Source organism: Pocillopora verrucosa, chromosome 14, assembly GCF_036669915.1.
Source record: "Pocillopora verrucosa isolate sample1 chromosome 14, ASM3666991v2, whole genome shotgun sequence".
NCBI lineage: Eukaryota > Metazoa > Cnidaria > Anthozoa > Scleractinia > Pocilloporidae > Pocillopora > Pocillopora verrucosa.
In genome coordinates, this window is record NC_089325.1 from 9,765,372 (window position 1) to 9,786,237 (window position 20,866).

The 20,866-nt window shown below is 39.1% G+C and overlaps 3 protein-coding genes across 4 annotated transcripts; 1 reads left to right on the forward strand and 2 right to left on the reverse strand.

Moving 5' to 3' along the window:
• Positions 1-430: 430 nt before the first annotated feature.
• Positions 431-4,635, reverse strand: LOC131797813 (nematocyst expressed protein 6-like). The gene is made up of 9 exons (XM_059115479.2): positions 4,490-4,635; positions 4,212-4,310; positions 3,754-3,939; positions 3,179-3,296; positions 2,979-3,070; positions 2,757-2,840; positions 2,181-2,420; positions 1,303-1,422; positions 431-694 (listed from the first exon to the last, which is right to left on the reverse strand). The coding sequence occupies exons 1-9, from the start codon at positions 4,569-4,571 to the stop codon at positions 570-572; spliced, it is 1,146 nt and encodes a 381-aa protein (XP_058971462.2). The 5' UTR covers positions 4,572-4,635; the 3' UTR covers positions 431-569.
• Positions 4,636-6,297: 1,662 nt separating this feature from the next.
• Positions 6,298-10,323, forward strand: LOC131797834 (high choriolytic enzyme 2). The gene is made up of 9 exons (XM_059115500.2): positions 6,298-6,428; positions 6,827-6,922; positions 7,645-7,845; positions 7,998-8,115; positions 8,213-8,304; positions 8,426-8,509; positions 8,876-9,142; positions 9,421-9,540; positions 9,896-10,323. The coding sequence occupies exons 1-9, from the start codon at positions 6,335-6,337 to the stop codon at positions 10,009-10,011; spliced, it is 1,188 nt and encodes a 395-aa protein (XP_058971483.2). The 5' UTR covers positions 6,298-6,334; the 3' UTR covers positions 10,012-10,323.
• On the reverse strand, positions 10,278-19,459 carry LOC131797835 (T-box transcription factor TBX20). Of its 2 annotated transcripts, none has more exons than XM_059115502.2 (7): positions 19,231-19,459; positions 18,962-19,136; positions 15,893-16,166; positions 13,463-13,618; positions 13,010-13,089; positions 12,781-12,890; positions 10,278-12,021 (listed from the first exon to the last, which is right to left on the reverse strand). In XM_059115502.2, exons 1-7 carry the CDS (start codon positions 19,376-19,378, stop codon positions 11,819-11,821), a joined length of 1,146 nt encoding a protein of 381 aa, XP_058971485.1. In that variant the 5' UTR covers positions 19,379-19,459; the 3' UTR covers positions 10,278-11,818. The 2 variants fall into 2 exon arrangements, with proteins under 2 accessions (XP_058971485.1, XP_058971484.1); XM_059115501.2 differs by having other exon boundaries at positions 18,962-19,139; positions 19,231-19,457.
• Positions 19,460-20,866: the final 1,407 nt, after the last annotated feature.

Genomic DNA, 20,866 nt, shown 5'->3' on the forward strand with positions numbered 1-20,866 from the left:
CATATCCTATGGTACGACAAGGAGAATTTATTTAACATTCAAGAGCTTCTATAGTTGGAGAACGGAAAGGGACTGGCGCCTAAAAAATTACTCAACTCCTTGCGGTCGTCCATCGATATGCGTTGCCGGCGCGATTCTATTACGCGCGTCGCGCTTACCTAAGTTCACCTGAAAAACGCAAAACAAATGAAGGAAATTTATCAGTTGCGCGTTAAAAAAAATGACTCTTTCATATGAGTGCATCCAGTTCCGCAAACTATCCTCGCACTATTCTCCCACTTGCCTCGGGTTCAGCTCGCGCTTGCTTAAATATATATATTTAAAGACAAGTAAACAGAACGTCACTTTAATGTCCAGCAAGCTGCTGCGTCAAAAATTCATCTATATTTATTAACTATTACTTTGGAAAGAAAAGAGAGAAAAGAAACTATTTATTAAAGAATACACATTTTATTAATGGACCTAAAAACTTAAGATTGGATTAAAAAAATGCTTAGAGCGGTTTTACATTTTTCCTTTAAAAAAATACTAGTTTATAATACAACTCTTGCACTGAAAACTAAGCGCTCTTAGCATAAGCCACAGGATTTTTTACAATTAGTTGACATGTAGGTGTAGTACTGTGAGTTTCGACGACAGAAACCTCTTCTTCTCCAATTTGGGCAGCTTTGATGAAGGTCAGCGCAGTTGGTGTCTGTGGAAACAATCAAAGGTTGATTCAATAAATAGATTGATCACTCATTCATTCAATTGAATGCTTTCATCCTTTATCAATAAAGGGAAAAATTACTGAGCGCTGATTGGTTGAGCGAGAGGGCATTTTTTCTTAATCGAGGGCTTTTTTAGTAATCAAGAGAGGGCATGATTACCTGTTAATGATTGGCTAATCCGTTGCATAGCAACCGTTCGTTATCTTGAAATTTGTTAAAAATAGACTGCGCGCGTGATTTTCCTTCGTATAAATTTTGCCCTTTATTGATAAACAAGTAATCCCATGAGACCTCGTACTATTAAGGATTAATTGCACTTGAGTTTTCAAAATTTTGGAAAATTTTGAAAACTCTCGTGCAATTAATCCTTAATAGTACTTGGCCTCATGTGATTACCTATACTAAGTCTTAAGATGAAAAAAAATTTGTCAAAATTAGAGCAAGGTCGATATGATTTGACACAAAAGACACGCATAAAATTACAAATTGTTCCAGGTAAAGTACTTGTAATGATTATTAAATGATAAGCAACATACGGACTGAACTCGTGAAATTTGATAAACTGGACAGATTAGGGAAAAAATTAACTCACTTGTTCCGCAGAAGCAACTCTTTTGGCAGTTTCGTCTCATATACTCCTGATATGTGTGTGTGCAGTAACCCCTGGCCTTCCAAGATGGACAGTTGCGGTTATTATCTTTGTATCGACAGCCTGTTGATGAAAGCAAATCACTTTGATTAGAAATAAACATCTGTGACCGCAGGATGCAACAGCTTACCAGACACTTGCAGAATGACATTAGTGGGAAGTACCAAAAACATTCTTATAACTTTATAATTTTTTTTATTGAAATGTGATGGGAAAAGTCATTTAACCTTTTAATTCCCAAGATCTGACTGTTAATTCTCCCTTCCAGCTGCTGCACATTACTTTGTAAATCAGTTATGAGAATTTAGTGTCAGATCAAGATAACAACTATTATCTAATAAATTGGAGTTTTCTCAATACCTTTATGCAGCATAATGTAAAGATATCGTAGGAAGAAGTTACATGTTGATCACTTGTTGGGGTTAAAGGATTAATGCGGCAGTTTGAATCGTGGACTGTTCATTTTAAGTTTGCCCTCTGAATTAGAACCTGTGCCGAGATTTTGCGAAACTTCGCCCTTCTGTTTTTTGTTTTGTCAGATCTTTAGTGGCAAAACTTGTCTAAATTTCACACATTGTAAAGCGAACGCTCTGAATTAAGAAGACACCAAATGAAATTCCAATTTTGTACCCATTACATCCGATGATTTGAATGAAGTTGTACCGGAGGGAAACATTAAGCTGGTTATCATGACGCGGGCACCAGATGGCTAAAGGGTCCCGGATACCTCAAATTTCGCTGCTTCGTGGAATCAGGAACATTTCCAGGTTAAAAACATAGCCAGAGGAAAAAAAACAAAACAAAAAACAACCCAGCAATACCTGTGGGTGGTCTTGCAGTTACTGGTTGTCCGTTACAGTACATCAGGTTCGCTTGTTGAACATCCTTGGCGCTCAATCCTCGAGTGTTTCCCAGCTTGGTGCTGCCATCTTTGCGTGAGATAGTTATACGTCCATTACCAAACGCGGTAGAGTGGTAATGCATCACACTGTCGTAATCATACGAGACTCCACGTGAGTTAATGGCACTTGTCGACATCTTCCTGAATTGGGAGCGGAATCCTGGACAAGGAATATAGAACTCAAAATTACTTGATGTGTATACAATTGACGATGTATGCTGAACTTCTTTTTCGAAATATTGTGTTGAAGTATTAGGAGCTTCAGTTCATCAAAAAACCTATGGTTCACATTGAATAATAATTTGAACAATGCAAATCTTTCAATTTGAGTTTGGATAACGATGAAACATGTTCTGGCTCACTAAAGTTTCACAAAGTCTTATGCGCTTTTAATAGGGATGATACATACCTACATAAATATTTAATTTGATATATTAGGTTATTTAAGGGAAAATGAAGAAGCTGATATGGCTTTCGAGTGGTTTATTTCACTTACCGCTTGGGATGTTATTCCAGTGAATGTTGATGTAACGATCCCTATCGGGACGGGATTGCTCGTGCCAGAACCCGAGAGCATGTCCTAAAAGAAAATGCGTAGCAAATGTTAGTTTTATAAAGAAGATGAAATATAAGATTTATTGATTCTGAAGTTCAAATCTTGCCAGACTACCGCAGCAAATAAATCAAACTTCTTAAGCTTTTTTTCTAATTCACTCACCAATTTCATGAACGACCACGCCAATGTGATCACAGCCACGTCCAATAGAAATCTTTTGTCCTCCTCCAACTCGTCCCACCATGGAATAGCAGCTGTAAAATGAAAGAACACAAATGTTAGATGGAAATATTGACGTCAAACAGTGCTTTTGACGTTGTTTAAGCGACCTGGCCTTCCTGATAATTGAGTTTCTTCCTTACCCTCCTCCAGAAAAGAAGCTGATGTAATTACGATGAGTTGTTCTTCGAACGAACCTCAGGCAAGGAACTTTACTCATCCATTGTCTGATGGCAGCATCTATAACACGGCGAGCATGGGCTGCAACAAGACAAATCCACACCTTAATGTTTTAAAACCATTACTGTTAAGACGAGATTGCGTGTAAAAGTTCATGAAAAGTGTAAGGTCTCCACACATCCCAAAACGACCATGATTCGCGCGCCATTATCTCTTCTGAATTTAATATATTTAACATTGCTCTCCGTTTTTCTAAACGAAAAAAGGCGAAAGTACTTTCATCCGATACGAGAAATGTAAGGACGTAAACAAGGGAAAAGGGGCAAGGTGTAAGATACACGGAGAGCATCTGCTTAATTCATATCTCAGATTAGGGGGCTAATGTCGTAACCCCCTTTCCGCCCTCCCCCCCTCTTAACCCCCTGGCTAAAAACTCTACCTACGTCCCTCAGGGTTGATCACGCGTGGCTTGGGGAAAGAAAATTTGCTTACTTAGAGTACCCATAGTTTTGCATTCTGTTCATGCGTTCACACTCACCCACACTGCCCTCGATGTAGTAGGGAATCAAAGGACGCCCGTTTGAATCCATCCACCGCCGAGCGAGACTTCTCATAGCACCGCGCTTCTGTCGTCCTCCTGAGTTCTGCTTCTTGAGAATTTTCCGTTGCCAGCCTGTTAGTTCGATATCTCCCTCGTGCAAGAAAAGCCCACTCCTGTCCGTCACTCAAAAAGTATAAAAAAATTAAATCAATTAATAAATGAAAACCGTATTTATAATCGCAGAACACGCTCACATAAACGGTAAACCTGCAAATTACGAACTCAGTCACAGAGCGTATATATATATATATATATATATATATATATATTTTTTCAATTACTTTTGTGCACAAAGTATATTTTTTGAAGAAACAACAAGAATGTCGTCATTCATAAGATTGGATTACGGTAAGAGTAAAGAAGGTAAGTAACTAGCTAAAAAAATCAGTGCTTACTTCGTAAGTTTCCAACAGCATTGTTGGCCTGTTCGATGGCTTGAAAGGCCGAAATTTCCCCTTTTGATGTCGAGGTATTTCCCTGCAGTTGACCTGGGGCTAAAAAATTGAGATGCCGTTTAGTTTTGACTTCTTTGCAGTCCTTACATAGAAATAATCGACTGTGCTGACCTTACAAAAACTCTCAAAATGCTCCAATATAGGATATAAGACTTTGATCTAGGAGTACTCAAAAATCCATCTATTAAAATTTGCAGTTGACTCAAAAATTTTCATACCTGGAGGTTGCATTAGTCCATCTGGTGTTAAAATGCATTCACTCATTTGCAGAAAAACTGCCAGTAGAATCATACGAAACATCGTTAGTCTTGTGTCACTTCTCCTATACTGAAAATTGTTCGTACGCTCTGTTGGATGCTCTTGCTGAGAGATACTCTCCGAAGTTGATTCGGTTATTTATATATCTTTTTTTAATAAAACATGATCTTTCAATGTGGGTGTTGTCAACTGACACCTCAGCTGCTGATGTGAATTCAGGTTACGTATTTGGTAATAACAACATTAAACTTCGTCATCAGCAGAGGCGGGAGAGGTCAAATTATTATTCAATTTCCGATCTTTAGAAAAGATGGACAGATTTATGTGTTTTTATGCTCTCATAAAATGCGTGGCGTATAAGAAACTATTAACAACGCAAAGAAGGGTCAGGGCTGTGTCTGATTTAAGTAGATTTACAAAAGATCAACGGCACCCATCCCTAATAAGATTACAATTAAAACTTCCCCGTTGGAATAAAGCTGGCCGTTACTGTTAGGACCTCTCGTGACGTGGGTTACCTGAAACTTTACGTACCCTCAACTTTTGAAAGCATTAAAATGCTAAAAAAATTTCTTTTAATGCGTCGTTAGCGAGGATTGAGGAATCCTTTTTATGAAGTCCTTAGGTACGAGGTAACGTGTGAAGTCCAATTAGTAAGAAGAAGCTAATCCAGTTACACTTTCCTCCATGTCACGCACTCTGTCCTGACAGGAAGCAGGAGAAACTGTTTATGTTTTATGATTAAAAAATTAAATTGGAGATGAAAATCTGAAAAATCTCAATCGTACTTATTCTACACCAAAGATCATCAGCAATCACAAAACTCATCAACGCTAGCTCTGTTTAAACGTGATCCCAACTAAAAACCACCTACGTGATGCCTGGTCACGAACAAGCGAGGGAGTGGCGTGACAAAGACATAATGACGTCATAGAGCTGCAATCATCTTGAGAGGCGACGTTGCACAATCAGACAAATTGTGAGAGAATAGTTTTTCTTTCCGTTTATAATGATTTATTTCGTGCTTATGAAATTGCGACTATGGGTCCGCAAATGGACCTGATCAAGCTATCACTATTTTCCACAGCGCTTGTTTGCGATTAGGCTTTATTTATGAACTTCAGAAGGTTGAAAGTGATACTCCTCAGCATGTCTCATGATGCCTTTACTTGGGTTGTCTGCAAATATGGAAATCTAACTTGATGGTAGATCGATCAACATTACTTCCGGGCGTCCGTCAGACAGCGGAAAAGGATATGTTTATTGCACATACCACGCATAGGAAACGTTGCGAGCTCTCGGATTCATTCCAGTTAAGATGTTAAAGTTCTAAAAGGCCAAAAATGCTTCTATGATCAGACATCCAGTACCTAACCGAGATTTCCCGTTTACATTAAATTGATCATTAGCTTATTTCTCCTTAAACCACGCGGTCTTAGCGCACGGAAATGACCGCTTGAAGGATAAGGAGGGTAAAATTCCTAGGCACAAACGCTTTCTCTTTTAAATACAATAGAATCGTTGTCTGAAGTATGCAAGCTGAAGAGGTATTTTCTTTGTCTGCCCGGTAATGCGTAAAGGAGAGGCAATTATTTCATGTTTATTATTGCGTGGTACGTGAGGGCGGCTGGTCTGGTTGGATTTGATATCTGGAAAAACTCCTGGTCGGGTAATGGAAATCAATTGTCAACGCGACGACTTGAAAATAAACAATGCTTTTCTTTTAATAGTATTTGTTGCGCCTTAGTTTGAAGTGCGTACCCTTAATGCTACGTCTTCGAATACGTTTTCCAAAGAACAGCAACATGTTTAACTCTTGCGTCGCGACATTTATGCTTTTTGGTACTCTACTGATCAATGCTCGGGGTCATATTCTGCAAAACTCCGAAAAAATCCAAGGTTAGTTGTTTCGTCTCAAAACTCTGAACGCTCATTTATCTGATTGTTCTCAATAGTCATTGGAATTCAAAATGATAATTTGTTGCTCACAACCAGATTTTCTTTTTGTTACACAGCACACTCGAGAAAATCTTGAAACTTACTGGCTCATTATGCAAGCATACATTATATTTAAGACATCTATAACACTCCTAAGACTCCTTCACAGTAAAAGATTTCAACCAAGAATTGTCTGTGTGATTCAAACAGAATTTTTATTCGGCAATCTCGAGTCTTCGAATTCTCAGTGAACTTAACTGAGAGAAAACAATGATCAGAAACGTCAGGAGAAGGGAACGAATGGAAGGGAAAACATTTGAAGTATATGTATTAACGTTTCTTGATATTTCTTCTTCAAGACAATTCCACGCAAACTCAGGCAAATCAGACTCAGACGCCTAAGTCAGCTTTCGCAATGATCATGGAAGCGAACGGCATACAAGGAAAGAGCAGAGGTGAGTGAGAGACTCTCAAATTTATTTATAATGGTAATAGGACCGAGCGGTGTCCAATTCGGTCTGTGATCATACGAGTGATCAACAAAATCGGACGACCGCGAAGCGGGAGTCCGATTTGTTAATGACGAGTATGATTACAGACAGAATTGGATGACACGAAGTCCCGTTACCAATTAATCATAACCATTACAATTTCCAAAAAAATAAACAACAAATACATTTAGGACAAACATCTCCAGTAAGGACAATGTCTAAAGCGAAATACTTGGAAATTTCCCTGATTTTTTTATAGGGTAAGTGGTTGTTGCTATGGTTATTGTGATCAATTCTGTGATTGGTGGATTTAGCTGAGTGGATTTAGTATGATTGGCTGCTTCAATTGTCCGGTTTCAGGTGTCAAATTACAGCAAACCGTCCGATTACACTGTCCGATTACACTGTCCGATTACACTGTCCGATTACACTGTCCGATTTCACTGTCCGATTACACTGTCCGATTACAACTGCACAAAGTGATTAGTGAAATATAATGTAGCTGATGCACCTATCACATTTTGGGAAATTTTAATGGTTATGATTATAACTGTTAGAATCTCCCTAATAGTCGTTAATCACTTATTGTAGTTCAAATTGGGAGAATTAGATCATAATTCAAGTGAGGAAAACAGAAGCAAGTTCATTTGAAAATAATCTGTGATCTAACTTGTCACCCTTATCAGACGGGTACGAGCTTTTTCAAGGAGATATCCTAATGACAGACGATATACGTGACGAATTGCGTGACATGGGCTTATTCCCACTGCGTGAAAGCCCAACCAGTCCATCAAGGCGTAAACGAGCTGCCATTTCAAACATTGCAAGGAGATGGATTGGAAGCAATAACAAGCCAGAGATCCCCTACCAACTTGAATCAAGCGTTCGTAAGTAAAACGTGAAATTTTCAGCGGCCGGTTTTTGTTTGTTTGTTTCGTTTTTTAGCAAAGTACCTTTTGGTAAATGTTGACTTATTCTTCCTGTTTCTCTCACCCACTCCTCGCGCTTCGTAATCTCAATATTCTCTTCTGGCATCCAGGTCACGCTCACCGGGTAATCAAACAAGGGATGGATCACTGGGTCCGACACGTGCCATGCCTGCGTTTCGTCCAGCGAACGAATCAGCGGTCTTACATCAGCTTTTTTGCCGGTGGAGGGTGAGCAGAACGGTCTAGTAAAAGACAAATTGTTTCCTTTCAATTGAGAATCTTTTTCTGAACCGAAATAATATGATAAAAAAACGTTACATTTCAGTTGTTTTTCGCACGTTGGAAGGCAAGGAGGTGCCCAGCGGATTTCCATAGCACGCGCATGTGAACACCTACATATCGTCGTTCACGAAATTGGTAAGAGATCTCTAAGCTACTTGAACTCTTGATTTTTTTTATTCCACAATTAATAGCTCAGTTCGCAAACAGATTCGACATATTATACCTCTGTGGTAACTATGTCCTCTTCTCGCTCCAGGTCATGCTCTCGGATTCTGGCACGAGCAGTCTCGGCCCGACCGAGACAGTTACGTAAACATCTACTGGAATAATATTTACCCTCGTAAGTAAAACAAACGTGAATGTCAAGTTGGATTAATCGTGTGAGAAGATTTGAAAGGAAGGAAGACAAATCGAAAGAATTCTTATGTGTGGCTTTGCAGAAGCAGAGTGTTGAAAGAATAATGTCACCTCCCCGGCTGGGATGCTAGTAGGTCATTCCTTCCCCCCTCCCCCCCTCCCCCCTCTGTCATACAAAGCTGCTCGAGAGAGTGTTAAGAGATATCCCTTTTAATGGTCTCGAAGAAGCTTGGTTCCACAATAAGACAAGGTAGGAAGGGTTCCTGGACTTCGGCGCAATTATTTTCTACTTTACCTATCCTTCCAAGTGAATTAATGCCAATGAGCTTTATCTGTTCTTTTTGTTTAGAATTTAGGTATGCCTTTCACAAATACGCAGACGGGAGAATTAACAGTCTTGGTATCTCGTATGATTACGACAGTGTGATGCATTACGATTCCCGCGCTTTCAGCATGAACGGCCGAACCACTATCGCGCGGAAAAACGGCGATACACGGCTCGGAAATACTCGGGGACTGAGTCGGAGGGATATCGAGCAAGCTAAGTTACTCTACTGCAGAACTAAGTCAACTGACGAGCCACCGAGTGTAAGGCCTACAACTAAGTCACCTACAGGTGAGACTGTTTTGTTTCATAAAAATGTTATTTCGTAGCTGTTAACGGAATCAATAACAACCACTTCGCGGTAGACAGCACACCTTAGTACGGGAGAATGCCTTATTGTTGACTGGTCTGTAATCACACTTTTCTGGGCATAAAAGGAAATAAGAAGTTAGCGATATCCCAAAACCACACCGGACACTGAATGAGGGAATGGGCGCGTATTTTAGGGGAGGTGCTGATTGGAGGATTTAGGATGAGTCTTTAATAATCAAGTCCTAATTATATTTCAGGTTGTCGTTACTCAGACAAGCACAGGTTTTGCGCTTATAGGGCGTCACAGGGATTCTGTAAAAGAGGACACACGGATTACATGAACGAGAACTGCCAGAAAAGTTGTCTTTGTGTGAAAGGTGAATAGAGAAGTCATCGATTTCATTGCTGTTGCCTCTTCCCTGGAAACGAATACGTTTTTGTTTCGTTTTGCTTTTTCCTATTTAATGCCATACACTACTTACAATGTATGTTATATACATTTGTATATTTTGAATTTCTTTTTGAGAAGGGGCGAACAGAAGTGAATTCGTATTCAGGGTCTCTTTTCCCCAGGCCTCCAGAAGGGAAATAAAGATCGAAGAGTATGGGAACTAGATTCGGAGTCAAAGGGATGAGCAAGTGGATACACGAATGTGGGAAACGTTGGTAGCCCTCCTTTCCCCCTTTATTTTCTCAAAGTTGATTGGATTCCTGATAATTATTATTTTAAAGGTGTGTGCGTGGACAAAGAGGAAGACTGTCGTTCATGGGCAGCCAGTGGATACTGTCGTCACTCGTACAAAGATTACATGGAAAAAAATTGCAAAAAAAGTTGTAGAATATGCTGAGGGTTGTCTTAGTAGTTCTCTTCGAATTCACCAACGTGGATTCTAAACTCTGAATGAAAGAAAACATTCTAGAATGAGACTTAACTGGTTTCACTTTGTTTTACCATATGCCAGGCATTGTTTCTGCGCCCCAACCCTCCACCCTCCTTTGTTTCTGCTCTCCAAACCCCCCCCCCTTCCTTTTCTTAATCTCCAATAATAGTTTCTGGTACCATTGTACCTTGCCTGTCAAACTAACTATGAAAAGAATAAAAAAACACTTATCAGTTAAAGAATCCATGTTTATTTCTGGGCTATTCTGTATTTCATAACTGTATTGTATTAAATTTTTCACAATACATTGATGATATTTTTAACAACTCGGTATCTTTACAGTGATAATCAATTAAATTTTTTAAGGGTCGAGAGACCGAAAAACACAACAATTCATGTTAACTTTTAAATTTTTTGCTTTCAGTCCGTGTGAAGAAATAATTATGATGAACCGTATACCCATGATATTTTAATAAATTACAATTTACGCAGAGCTTCATTCATTGTGCATGATTAACCCTCTCCCTCCCAACACCTGATTGTAAATTCTCCCCTCCGGCTGCTACACATTTCCTTGTAAATTAGTTTCGAGAGTTTTGTGTGAGATCAAGATAACAACTTCTACCTGATTAGTTTGAGTATTCTCATTACCTGTTTGCTGGATAATGAACAGATAGAATAGGGAGAATTTACATGTTAATCACTTCTGGGGGTTGAAGGGTCATGTGACACCAGTACAACTACGTACCTAAAACAATGTTATGTAACCCCGTTAGAAACGATAGAACTACCACAAGGTTTGGAATCGTCGTTTCAGTTACGAAAAAAACTCGACAAAGAACCTTTAAAAGACGCACATCGGGCACTATTTCAAGGACTATAATTGATAAAAATTACGTAAATTCATTAAGCTAACACTAAACATGAAGCCGAGGAGACTGATTTCAAATTTCTCAGTCAAATGTAACCTGTGCGTTTTTTGCCCAATAACAGCTAACATGGCGTCCAACGTTGCTGGTTGAGAGACACCATATTGATAAATTGTTAAAAAACACCAGGAAGTATTCCCATATATCGAGGCCTTCATGAGATTGATGGTAGCCCGTCATTACGCCATAGACGATCACTTAGAAAATTGAACTAAATACATCTTATAAATAAATAACTTTGCAAATATCTCCTGGTTTAGAGAAACAACATTAACAAGTGATATTATTTTCTTGGTTTGAAAGTAAAATGTATTACCGTAAATCCTCGAATCAGCGCCTTCCCTCGCGCGTTTCCCTTAAAGTGCCCTTTCCTCGCGCGCGTTTTATTAAGCACCCCTTCCATCTACCAAAAATTTTAAATAAGCGCCCCCTCCCCCTTTCCCGTTCTAAAGCAAAATTGACCGGGCTCGCCGAAATAATTAAACACGTAATAGCAGCATAAGATTTCTACCTGAATTCTGCTCTTGTATAGTTCTGGAACACGATTAGTTTGGAAAAATAAAAGTACCAACTGTGCCGTTATTGAAATTTTATGATTTTCTTTGTGTATTTAAACACAACTGATGTTGTATTACAAGGAACGAGAATATCTGGCCACGGTTTGGGACCACTTAAACTTTCCCCTATTCCGTCAAATGCCCTTCTTTGAACAAGCCTCCCACCCCACGTTTTATCCTAAATCTAAGAAGGGCGCGCAAGGGGCTAACTCGAGGATTTATGGTCTATTGAATAACTATGAATTTTTACCACGGAGTATTTTTTAAGGGCTCTATGATGAGCTTCTCTTAGTATTTAATCAGAACGCCATCTTCTGGATGCGAGATTGGATAACGCCACCACGCATGCGCCCTGTTGTAGACATCACTTGAGCTTGCGCACTGGATGGAGTGAGGGTAGCAACTGTTGCTAAGAGTGACACTGCTTGAGTGACAGCATGAGAGATCTTCCCATGATCCCCACTGTGCAGGGGCTGATACTTGATAAATTTCTGTTAAGAAATCAGTTATTTTTCATTAGTATAAAAAGCCACTGTACCTTCGAGAATAAGTATGGTTAAGAGTTCATCTTATGATCTCTTGGTACAGTACAGATTTTTTGTTTCTTGCAGTGGCAGCCATTTGCACCAAAGTAAAAGTATAAATATTTTTATACCGGAAAAACCTGAGCCTTTTCCAGGCGACATTTGCGGCAGAGCAAAAAAAAAAAAGAAAGAAAATCGAGGGAGGTTAGGATCGAGTGGGAGAAAAGAGAGAGATCTGGGTCGAATGGAAAGAAGAACGGAGGTTTGGGTCGTGTTGAAAAAGGAGGGAGACTTAAGGAGACTTTGATTCGGTTGAATAAGGAGAGAGGTTTGGATCGGGTGAAAAAAAAAAAAAAAAAAAACAGGGAAGTTTGGGTCGGGTAGAAAAGAAGGAGGGAAGCCTGGACCGGGTGGAAAAATTGGAAGGAAGTCTTCGAGGCTTGGGTTGCTTCTTCACGCAACCCGACCCAACGGCCTGCTCTTTTTTGTTCTGCAGCTGTTATCTCGTTCTGTTTTACCAATTAAACGTCACTGCAGGCCGGAAAAAAGTCATAATCGAAGCTTTTATCCACTCGGGCCTTTTCACAACCAGAAGATTTTCATCTCTTCATTAAGAAGTAAATCACTGTAGACCATAGGCGACAAAGTCAAAATGAATGGGGTCTATCTATATACGTCTCGAGAAAAAAAAAGATTTCGTAAACTGGAGATTTCAAAAAGACTTACCATCACTAAACAAGTCTCTTGAGTCATAGGTCAGCGCTCCACTTGAAAGAAAGCATGTGCCATCCTCATTTTCATACGCTTGAATGCCATTTGACATTAAATAGCTCTCTCTGGAGACGGAAAGCAAATGGTTCTTCAGTGCTGTTTTCATGCCTCAATTTTTAACAACAGCAGCGATTTATGCAGTAAAACCATTGGTCTTAGATGAAAATAAAAGATGAATACGAACCTTTCTGTGTTACCTAAAAATCTGATCGAGTCCCTGAATCCTTTAGCAAACGGGTTACTGTAAATCTTGAGTCTCGTTATCTGCGAAATTAATGAATCTTTTTAATCAAAGGTCGCAACCTGAACTCAATCTTCCTTCATGCTCTGAATGATTGTACCAAGTTATCCGTACTCCTCCTCTCTTTAGGCTTCAGGCAGGACACCTTCGACATTTATTGCTGATTCTAACAGTACACAGACCGCTTGCCCCGTTTAATTTAAGCATAGCATAAACTCACAAACAGCTTCTCTCTTCTCTGAGTTAGTATACCACACGACAAAAAATTCTGGACCAAAAGACTCCCTTTTAATTTGTCTTAGATTCATAACAATTGTTTCACAACATTTTTACTCGACTACCGAGCTTGCAATTTACCATCTTTCTTAATATAACATAGTTTTAAACGCCACTCACGAGGTGATTCTGATACGAAGTGACCGCCATAAATGTCGTTTCTGGAAACACAAAGGTCTGCGCTTCCGTCAAGTCTGTTTTGTGAACATTTTCACTTGCAGGATCCTTGACCAAGTGAATTCGTGGTTGATATTTGTGCATGGAGTTTAAAATGATCTAAAAGTAAAAAGACAACGCATCAGTGAAAACACACATTTTGTCCAACTTGCGAGCCTTTACAAAGCTCCTAAAAGCTGAACAAGTTCAGTCATAAAGCCACGCTTTGCTATCACAAACGCCTTAGTTCGAACTCTATAGAGGTAAATTACATTTCTGAAAAACAGCATAAGGTTGTGCAGTTTATGTGAACAAAATACGCCCTTATATGCGAAGTTTTCATACGAATTTCGTTCACTATCCTTTCCAAATTGCGGGGGTTTTTAAATTTCGTTAGCAAACATCATCGTTCTTTGTGGTAAAGAAGAACTTCTTTTTCTGTTGTCTTTCTGTTTTTGAAGCTGCTTACATGGAACACACATGGAAATCATTTCCACCTTAATTAATTCTTTACATATATATTTTGGCGAAAATGCTGCATCGCCTAGCTTCTGATAGCCACTATCCAAAGCGGGAAAACGATTCACTCCAATTATTACATTCTAAAATCTATATTGCTTGCGTACCCATGAAGCACTAAATTTAATGGTTGAGAACTTAAAAACTGCAGTTCTTTCATGAATGAAGTCAGTTTTTGAAAGTTTGTATCTCTTTCTTCAATTATAAATAAGAAATATCTATTTCTAGAGCAGGTTGGGAGAATGAAGTTGATTTTGTATCGTGTTTCACCAGTTGCGGTTTTCTGCCTGTCACTCAAAAAATTGTCGCCAAAAGAAGACAGAATATAGAGTAAGTTTCCCATGAGGATTTATTTTATGGCCGCGAAACATCACCTCACGCAAAGTTCGAGAACTTTCCAAAGCAGCTGAATTTTTTGTTTAAAGCGTTCATCATAGGGAACTTGAGACTTGTTTGTGGTTCCTTGAGTACCTTAGGAGTATGTGGAAAAGGTTTTCAGTTTATGACGCAGAAGAACAGCGTAAAAATTGAAATCCCGCTCAACCGCCAAAGTCTTAGTACAGCAATTTGAACTTTTCATTTTTCGGAAAGAGGCAAACTTATTACTCATCCGTGCTTTAAAATTTATGTAGAGGGGCAGAGATGTCTATAAAAGCCGGCATTTCAAGAGGCTTTTGCTAACAAAGAAAGCTGAAGCAAAATTAATAAATCATTGAAAGACGCTGTGATGCAAGATTCAAAGAACGTCGCACTGAAAGAGAACATATCTGCTTGAAAGAGAAGATATCTGCTAAAAAGAGAGTTTCCTGTTCTTCTATTTTGGTCTTGAATAAAATTGGGTTCAATTGAAATTTAAAGGGACGTGACGATCTCGCTAACAGGTGGAATTGTTTTGTTCAGTTTTGTATTGAAGCGCTACAAAGGCGGACTTTTCTACGGTATCACAGCTAGCTAATGGCATGTCATAAGTAACTAAAACATCAGATCAATTTACAGTCACAACGAACAACGGCAAGCGTAAACATGGCACAGAACCGAAACCAGATTGTGAGTAGTTGTGACGGGAGAGAAAAAGTCTTTAAGCATGGGGTAAGAAATTTCGGAAATGGTGGAAATTCCATCAAAAGAATCGTGCATTATAAGCGCGTAAAAAAATTCCCTTCAGAGTGCAAAATGGCGCAAATTGTTCTCAATTTAAGATTCGCGAGGATATTTTATGCGCCAAATTTACATGATTGTCGTTATAGATGGCTACATATTTCTCTCTTAATCATTCATGTCTGAGAAAAAAAGACAGTAAACCCGTGGCAACTTCTGATCGACAGTCAAGTTGAAAATGATAAACGAAGGGTATGAAGTGTTAAGAATGTGCTAAAAACCTGGAGGCCGTTTGTGCAAAAACAACTAGTCATGAAATAGGATTGATCTTAGTGAGACGGCTTTAAAGAAGCAAAACGCAGACAAGACACCTGTAAGGCATTTGAACCGGACACTTTGGGCTGTAGATCAATTCTAGATATTTGTGATAACGGACGGAGCTAGAAAATTGTCGAGCGCAATTTGCGTTAATGTTCTTTCGAACGTTAAATTATCATTTCTTACAAAAAAGAAAGCATATCTAATTGCGTAAAAAGCAAAGGTTGTTCTGATAATTAAAAAATAATTGCTACAAATGTAAACTACCTTTATGGTTTTTATAGGCACGACAGAAATAAAGCTAGGTAAGAGGGAGGCCGCCGGAAAATCTTATCCCCACGAAAGGGTAGACAATTCTTTATCAGATAAACCATTGACGATGGCCAAAAATAAGGAAGTCATACATCACTCTTATCGACTTGAAAGTCAGTAGATAATGCCTGGGCGTCTCACACTTACATTTCCTCGCTTGTCATCTCGGTTGTTCGTTAACTTGACTTTCTCAAATGAGAGAACTTGTCTTTCCAGCTGCTGCCCCGTGAACGGGGAGTCAGGGTGAACACACATTACTTTAGGGGGCGCTGCATCGGCTTCTCCTGCAACGAACCAGGCGGAGTCCGCATAAGAGTACCTGTGCCGCTTAGAGTCCAGAGGCATAATATCCAACAACACTGCATACTTAGCATCAGGTTCAAGATCCACGAAGGATACACGGACGGTCGGGAACATTCGCCTGTAAATTGAAAGAGACATGAAATTTCTTAGCTAATTAAAAGTTACAACTTTTCCTTAATTAAATGGTAGGGGAAAAAATGGCGTTTTTAAACTCTCTTTTGATTGCCGATTTTGATCAACTTTTTTTTTCGGAAAATCGTCAACTGTCGTAGGTCTAACCCTGTGGTTTGTAAGAAAAAGGCTTCTTAAAGGTTTTTAAAATTTGTGTTTTTGATCTCCCGGAAGAAAACTGGGAAAATGATCTGTTTTTATCAGAATGGATGAGGTGCAATTACAGAGCTTGTCAAACAGCAGTCGCAGCGTCTCAAGTTAATGTCTTTATCACGTGACTTTTGCGTGCTGCTTTCCTATGGATTTCTACGACTTCTTAAGTGGATATGACTAGCAAAATAATGAAACTTTATACAAGCCACTTTTTTTGAAAAAACAAAACAAAAACGTTAATGGTAACTCTCCATTTTTCTTAAGCTTGGGTAATAGAATAGGGATAAAAGTTTCCTTGGTTCCTTTTTGAACAGAATTTCAAGAACTTTTTGAACCTATGACCACAACCATTAACATACAAATAAAACGCAGAGAGGAAGACCATCACTGTTAGAGAGTATCATTAGCAGGTGCTTGCCGCCAAAACAAATAGAAACAAAAAATCGGTTAAATTCTCACTGGTTCTTTTGCTTCAATTTAGCTTTGTGCGTAAAGCTGAAAAAACGTGGTCCAAATAAACTGAGGATCTGTCTACAAACGGGAGAAATGACCTCTTGTTCAGTTTTGCAAATAGCCATTTTCTTGCAGCGTTACTCTAAAGAAAAAAACTTCAGACACCCTTTCCTAGATGCGGAAGAGTTTTTCTATAATGTGCCAAATTGTCTCAAAAACAATTGGAATCGCCGAGATCCTCTCTCTTTTTTTTTTTTTCTTAAGAAAGAAACATGAACTTATGACACTTCTAGCGAAGTTTTTTTGATTACGGACAAACAACTTGTGAGTCATCTCAATCTAGTTGCGTAAAAACACTACTGACAGTGATCTTGCCTTCAAAGAGTCGTCTATATCTGCGAATCATTTACGCGAATGGCTTTCATTTTCAAAATATTTCCTTCCATCGCTAAGAGTACGCGACTTTCTGAGGTTTAGGCCACAATTCTTTTAGTGAAAATATGAACCTGCATTTCCAGTCCTTTTAGGCACGCTAACTTGGATGGAAGCAAATTTTGCGGGCCTATACGTTTGTAAAATGAAATAAATGACATCATCGGAAAAACTTGGGTCTGCGGGAAAAGCTGAACCGGACGAAACTTTTTTGGTCTCCCCGGATGCGCAAGCTTTCCATTTGTTGTTTCATTTTACTTTTTGCGCATAACCTGACAAAATTTTCGCCTTTTCAATTTCATAAAATCACAGAAAAATGGAAGTCCAGTTTTAATCTATAGTTCTATCAACGAAAACAATTTAGTTGAAGGATTGTTTTAGTTTCTTCGACGTGATCTTCCTGATGATCCAGTGGCTTCACCTTGTGGCTGATTCGAGTTCTGGATGAAACGCCCCAAGTTATTGCTGGAAACCGTTCATTGACAGTCAACGCTAAGGCATATGTGACGATAGTCGTCGGGGAAGTTCCTTTCTAAACTCATAACTGATGGGTGTTATCACACACAAAAGAAGTTTAAATGCTCCGTATTACAGTGGGCGATTGCGGTAGTGGGGAAACGAGTATATTCAAAGCCACAAAAGAGATGTCATTTGTTACATTTTTGGGGAAAATTATTCGTGAATATAAGGGAAAAAATAGCCAATTCGTCGGGGTGATGTGGAAAGGAATTTAATTGAAATGAACTAGATAAAGTTCTGAGGCTAGCGGATGATAGGGCGATTTTTTTTTAACATAAAAGTACGGCAATTTTTCCAATAAAGAATGAATTCGAACTTCAAGTAACATCAGAGAAAGAACTACAAAATATAAAGCCGACAAAACTGAAGCAACTAAGAAATCCTTTTTCATTCCCGTACACTCCCATTTCTCTAGTGTTTTTTCATATTTTCCTCTATCTTTTTTTAGAACTTTTGGAACTTCAAAACGTTATTCCTTTCGTCGCACAGGGATATAATTTCAAGTATCATATAATGGTGAGGTGGCAATTGTTGAAAATGTGAGAATTTGTTCTGATTAAGGAGTGTTGAGTAGCCTTGGCCATATATACTTTAAAAGCTTACATTTCAGCACTTCCCTCTCTTCTTGTTTTTTCAAAACAATAATTCCAGCAGATTAGCTTAGGGTGCATTAACAGTTCACATTGGATTTTCTTTCTTCTCTTCGTTCCGAACTTATTAGCCTGTTATTGTTTCGAAAATTAACCCCCGCAGCTTTTGATTAATTTGTTGATAGCGCCAAAAAAACAACACCACAAAGAATAGGAAAACCGTCTGTGCTACTGAACAGAGCGGCAAACCACAAAGGGCATAACCACAGCAACAATTCGTTGTTTGAAAACATGCTGTTAAAGAGTTTTAACGGATAAACCGCACAGAGGCCATTTTCCTGTCACACCGGTCAATTTGCGATATCTGGGATATCAGTAACATCTTGAGTCGGCCTATGGACGGGAAAACTGCTCGTTGGCTAACAAGACTAAACAACAACTTAAAAAAGAGCGAAGTAAAATGAAGGGTTTGAAAACCTTTCAAAATCTGTGAACTAATTTAAGGAAAACTGTGAAATATTTCATCGTATTCCTCTGATCTGTGGTAAGTAATTATCTTATCGCACGGACGTGCAATAAGCAAACTTGAACTGACCTTCCTGTCTTCGTGATTATCATTTCTGTACCTAGCCGATAGAAGCAGTTCCAAAGTTCCTTGCCTTCCAGTATGGCATTTGGTTTTAAAGTTTTAAGCTTCTTTCGTGGGACCGGTGAGTAGTGTTTTTCTCTTTCAGATAGCAGACTTTTCTCATCAGGCCTTGTCTCAAGTTCTTCTAAGAAACGCAAAATATATAAGCCGACTCAAAACGATTAAATCCTTAATGCCTGTAGTCACTCTAGAGAAAGACACCTCTGATAACTTACCTTCATGGACGAGGGACGCGATCGAAAACGCTCTGGCATTGTTCGACAAGTTGCCTGCTCTCTGGCTGCTGGAATGTTTTAGCGACATTTTGCCGGCCGAATGTTCACGAGACAAGCGTAATGTTGTATACTTGTTTGAACCACGCATGCATAAGCTTATCAAGAACGTTGAGGCAATAAGTGAATTTTAGCTTCAGCAAACAATCAATTAAAACCTTTTAACACTGCGCCATGTCGTCGCCGACGACTAGCGAACTGTCCGATTGGTTCCACGTGACCGTGACACAGCGCAAATATTGTCAGGCGTCAATCATATTAGAAGCACGGGATTGAATACAGTTCTGCGCCGTGTAATGCACGAAAGTTTGCGCTGGAAAGTGCTGTTCTGTTTGCAAAATTTTGTAACCAATATCGGACTCTTTCCAATCAATCGCAAGGAAATTTTAACGGTGAATTCTTCGTAGCCAAGCTGACTTAAGTCACCGCATTTCCCAAGAGTTCTTCACGCTTAATTATCACTTAGAAATTCTCCAATAAACTTGCTTGCACTTTTAAAACTTTTTCACTTGTTCTTCGTTCAGAGTGACAGCTTTTCATGTTTTTTTCACATACCGTGCGCATTTGAAAATTAATTGAAAACAAAGGAGGTGACCGAAAAAATAATCTGAATGCAGGAAGAGGTTTATTCTGAAAAATTTGTCATGCCACTTGCTCTTTTGTGAGGAAGTGAGAAATGCTTGCAGTGATGATATCACCCAGGTGCAGAAAACAGCGAGTGAGACAATTCCGTTTCAGCCAAGAAAAATTTATCACTCATTTCTTGGGGGAACTCTATCTACTCGCGTCAATTTTACATCTTTTCATCGGCAGTAAGTGAATGTCGAAGGACCTAAGGGAGTTCTTTTAGTGAACTTGGCTTTGACAGAAGTGCCTTAATGTTCAGAGATCGATGGCGCCAGTTGGTCAACTCCAATATTCGTCTTTCTACAATCAAATCATTGATGGTGATGAGATAATTAGAGTGATAAATGCGGCGGGTACCACTACTGCGAACCGAGAAAACTTGGGATATCTTTTCGCTTTTCTCACTTGTTCAATAAGTCTTTGATTTTGTAAAAAATGGAGAAAAACCGAAATAAATCAGGGCATTCGTTGTTAAATTTGGAGTGAGAACGTGGAGCTTTCGTAAACCATTTATGTGCACCAAGTGGTCCGAGTAAACCATTTAATTGCAAAACAAACCCTTTCAAAGCATGATAAACCATTTCAAGACAGCAGGGGTCATCGATTACAGCTCAGCATGATCAGTAGGAAGCAATGTGTAGGAAAGTAACTAGACACTTTAAAAGCGCAAGAACAAACTGATAACCGCCTAAAAATTTTGTGTCAGCATTGGATGCTAAACGTCGAGATGATCTAAGTGTTGCGCCGAAAACATTAACAACTCATCCATCCCTCAGCTTGACTATCAATTGTTTCGTTGAAGCTTTTAGCGAAAAATCCGCGAGAAAAAGCCACAGGAATTCGGTACCATTCGCTTCTGATAAAACGCCTACTCTGTAATACTATCGAGCCATCAAAAAACACGGCCCTCCCACTTGAATTGATCACAAAACCTCTCTCTTGAAAAGTTATC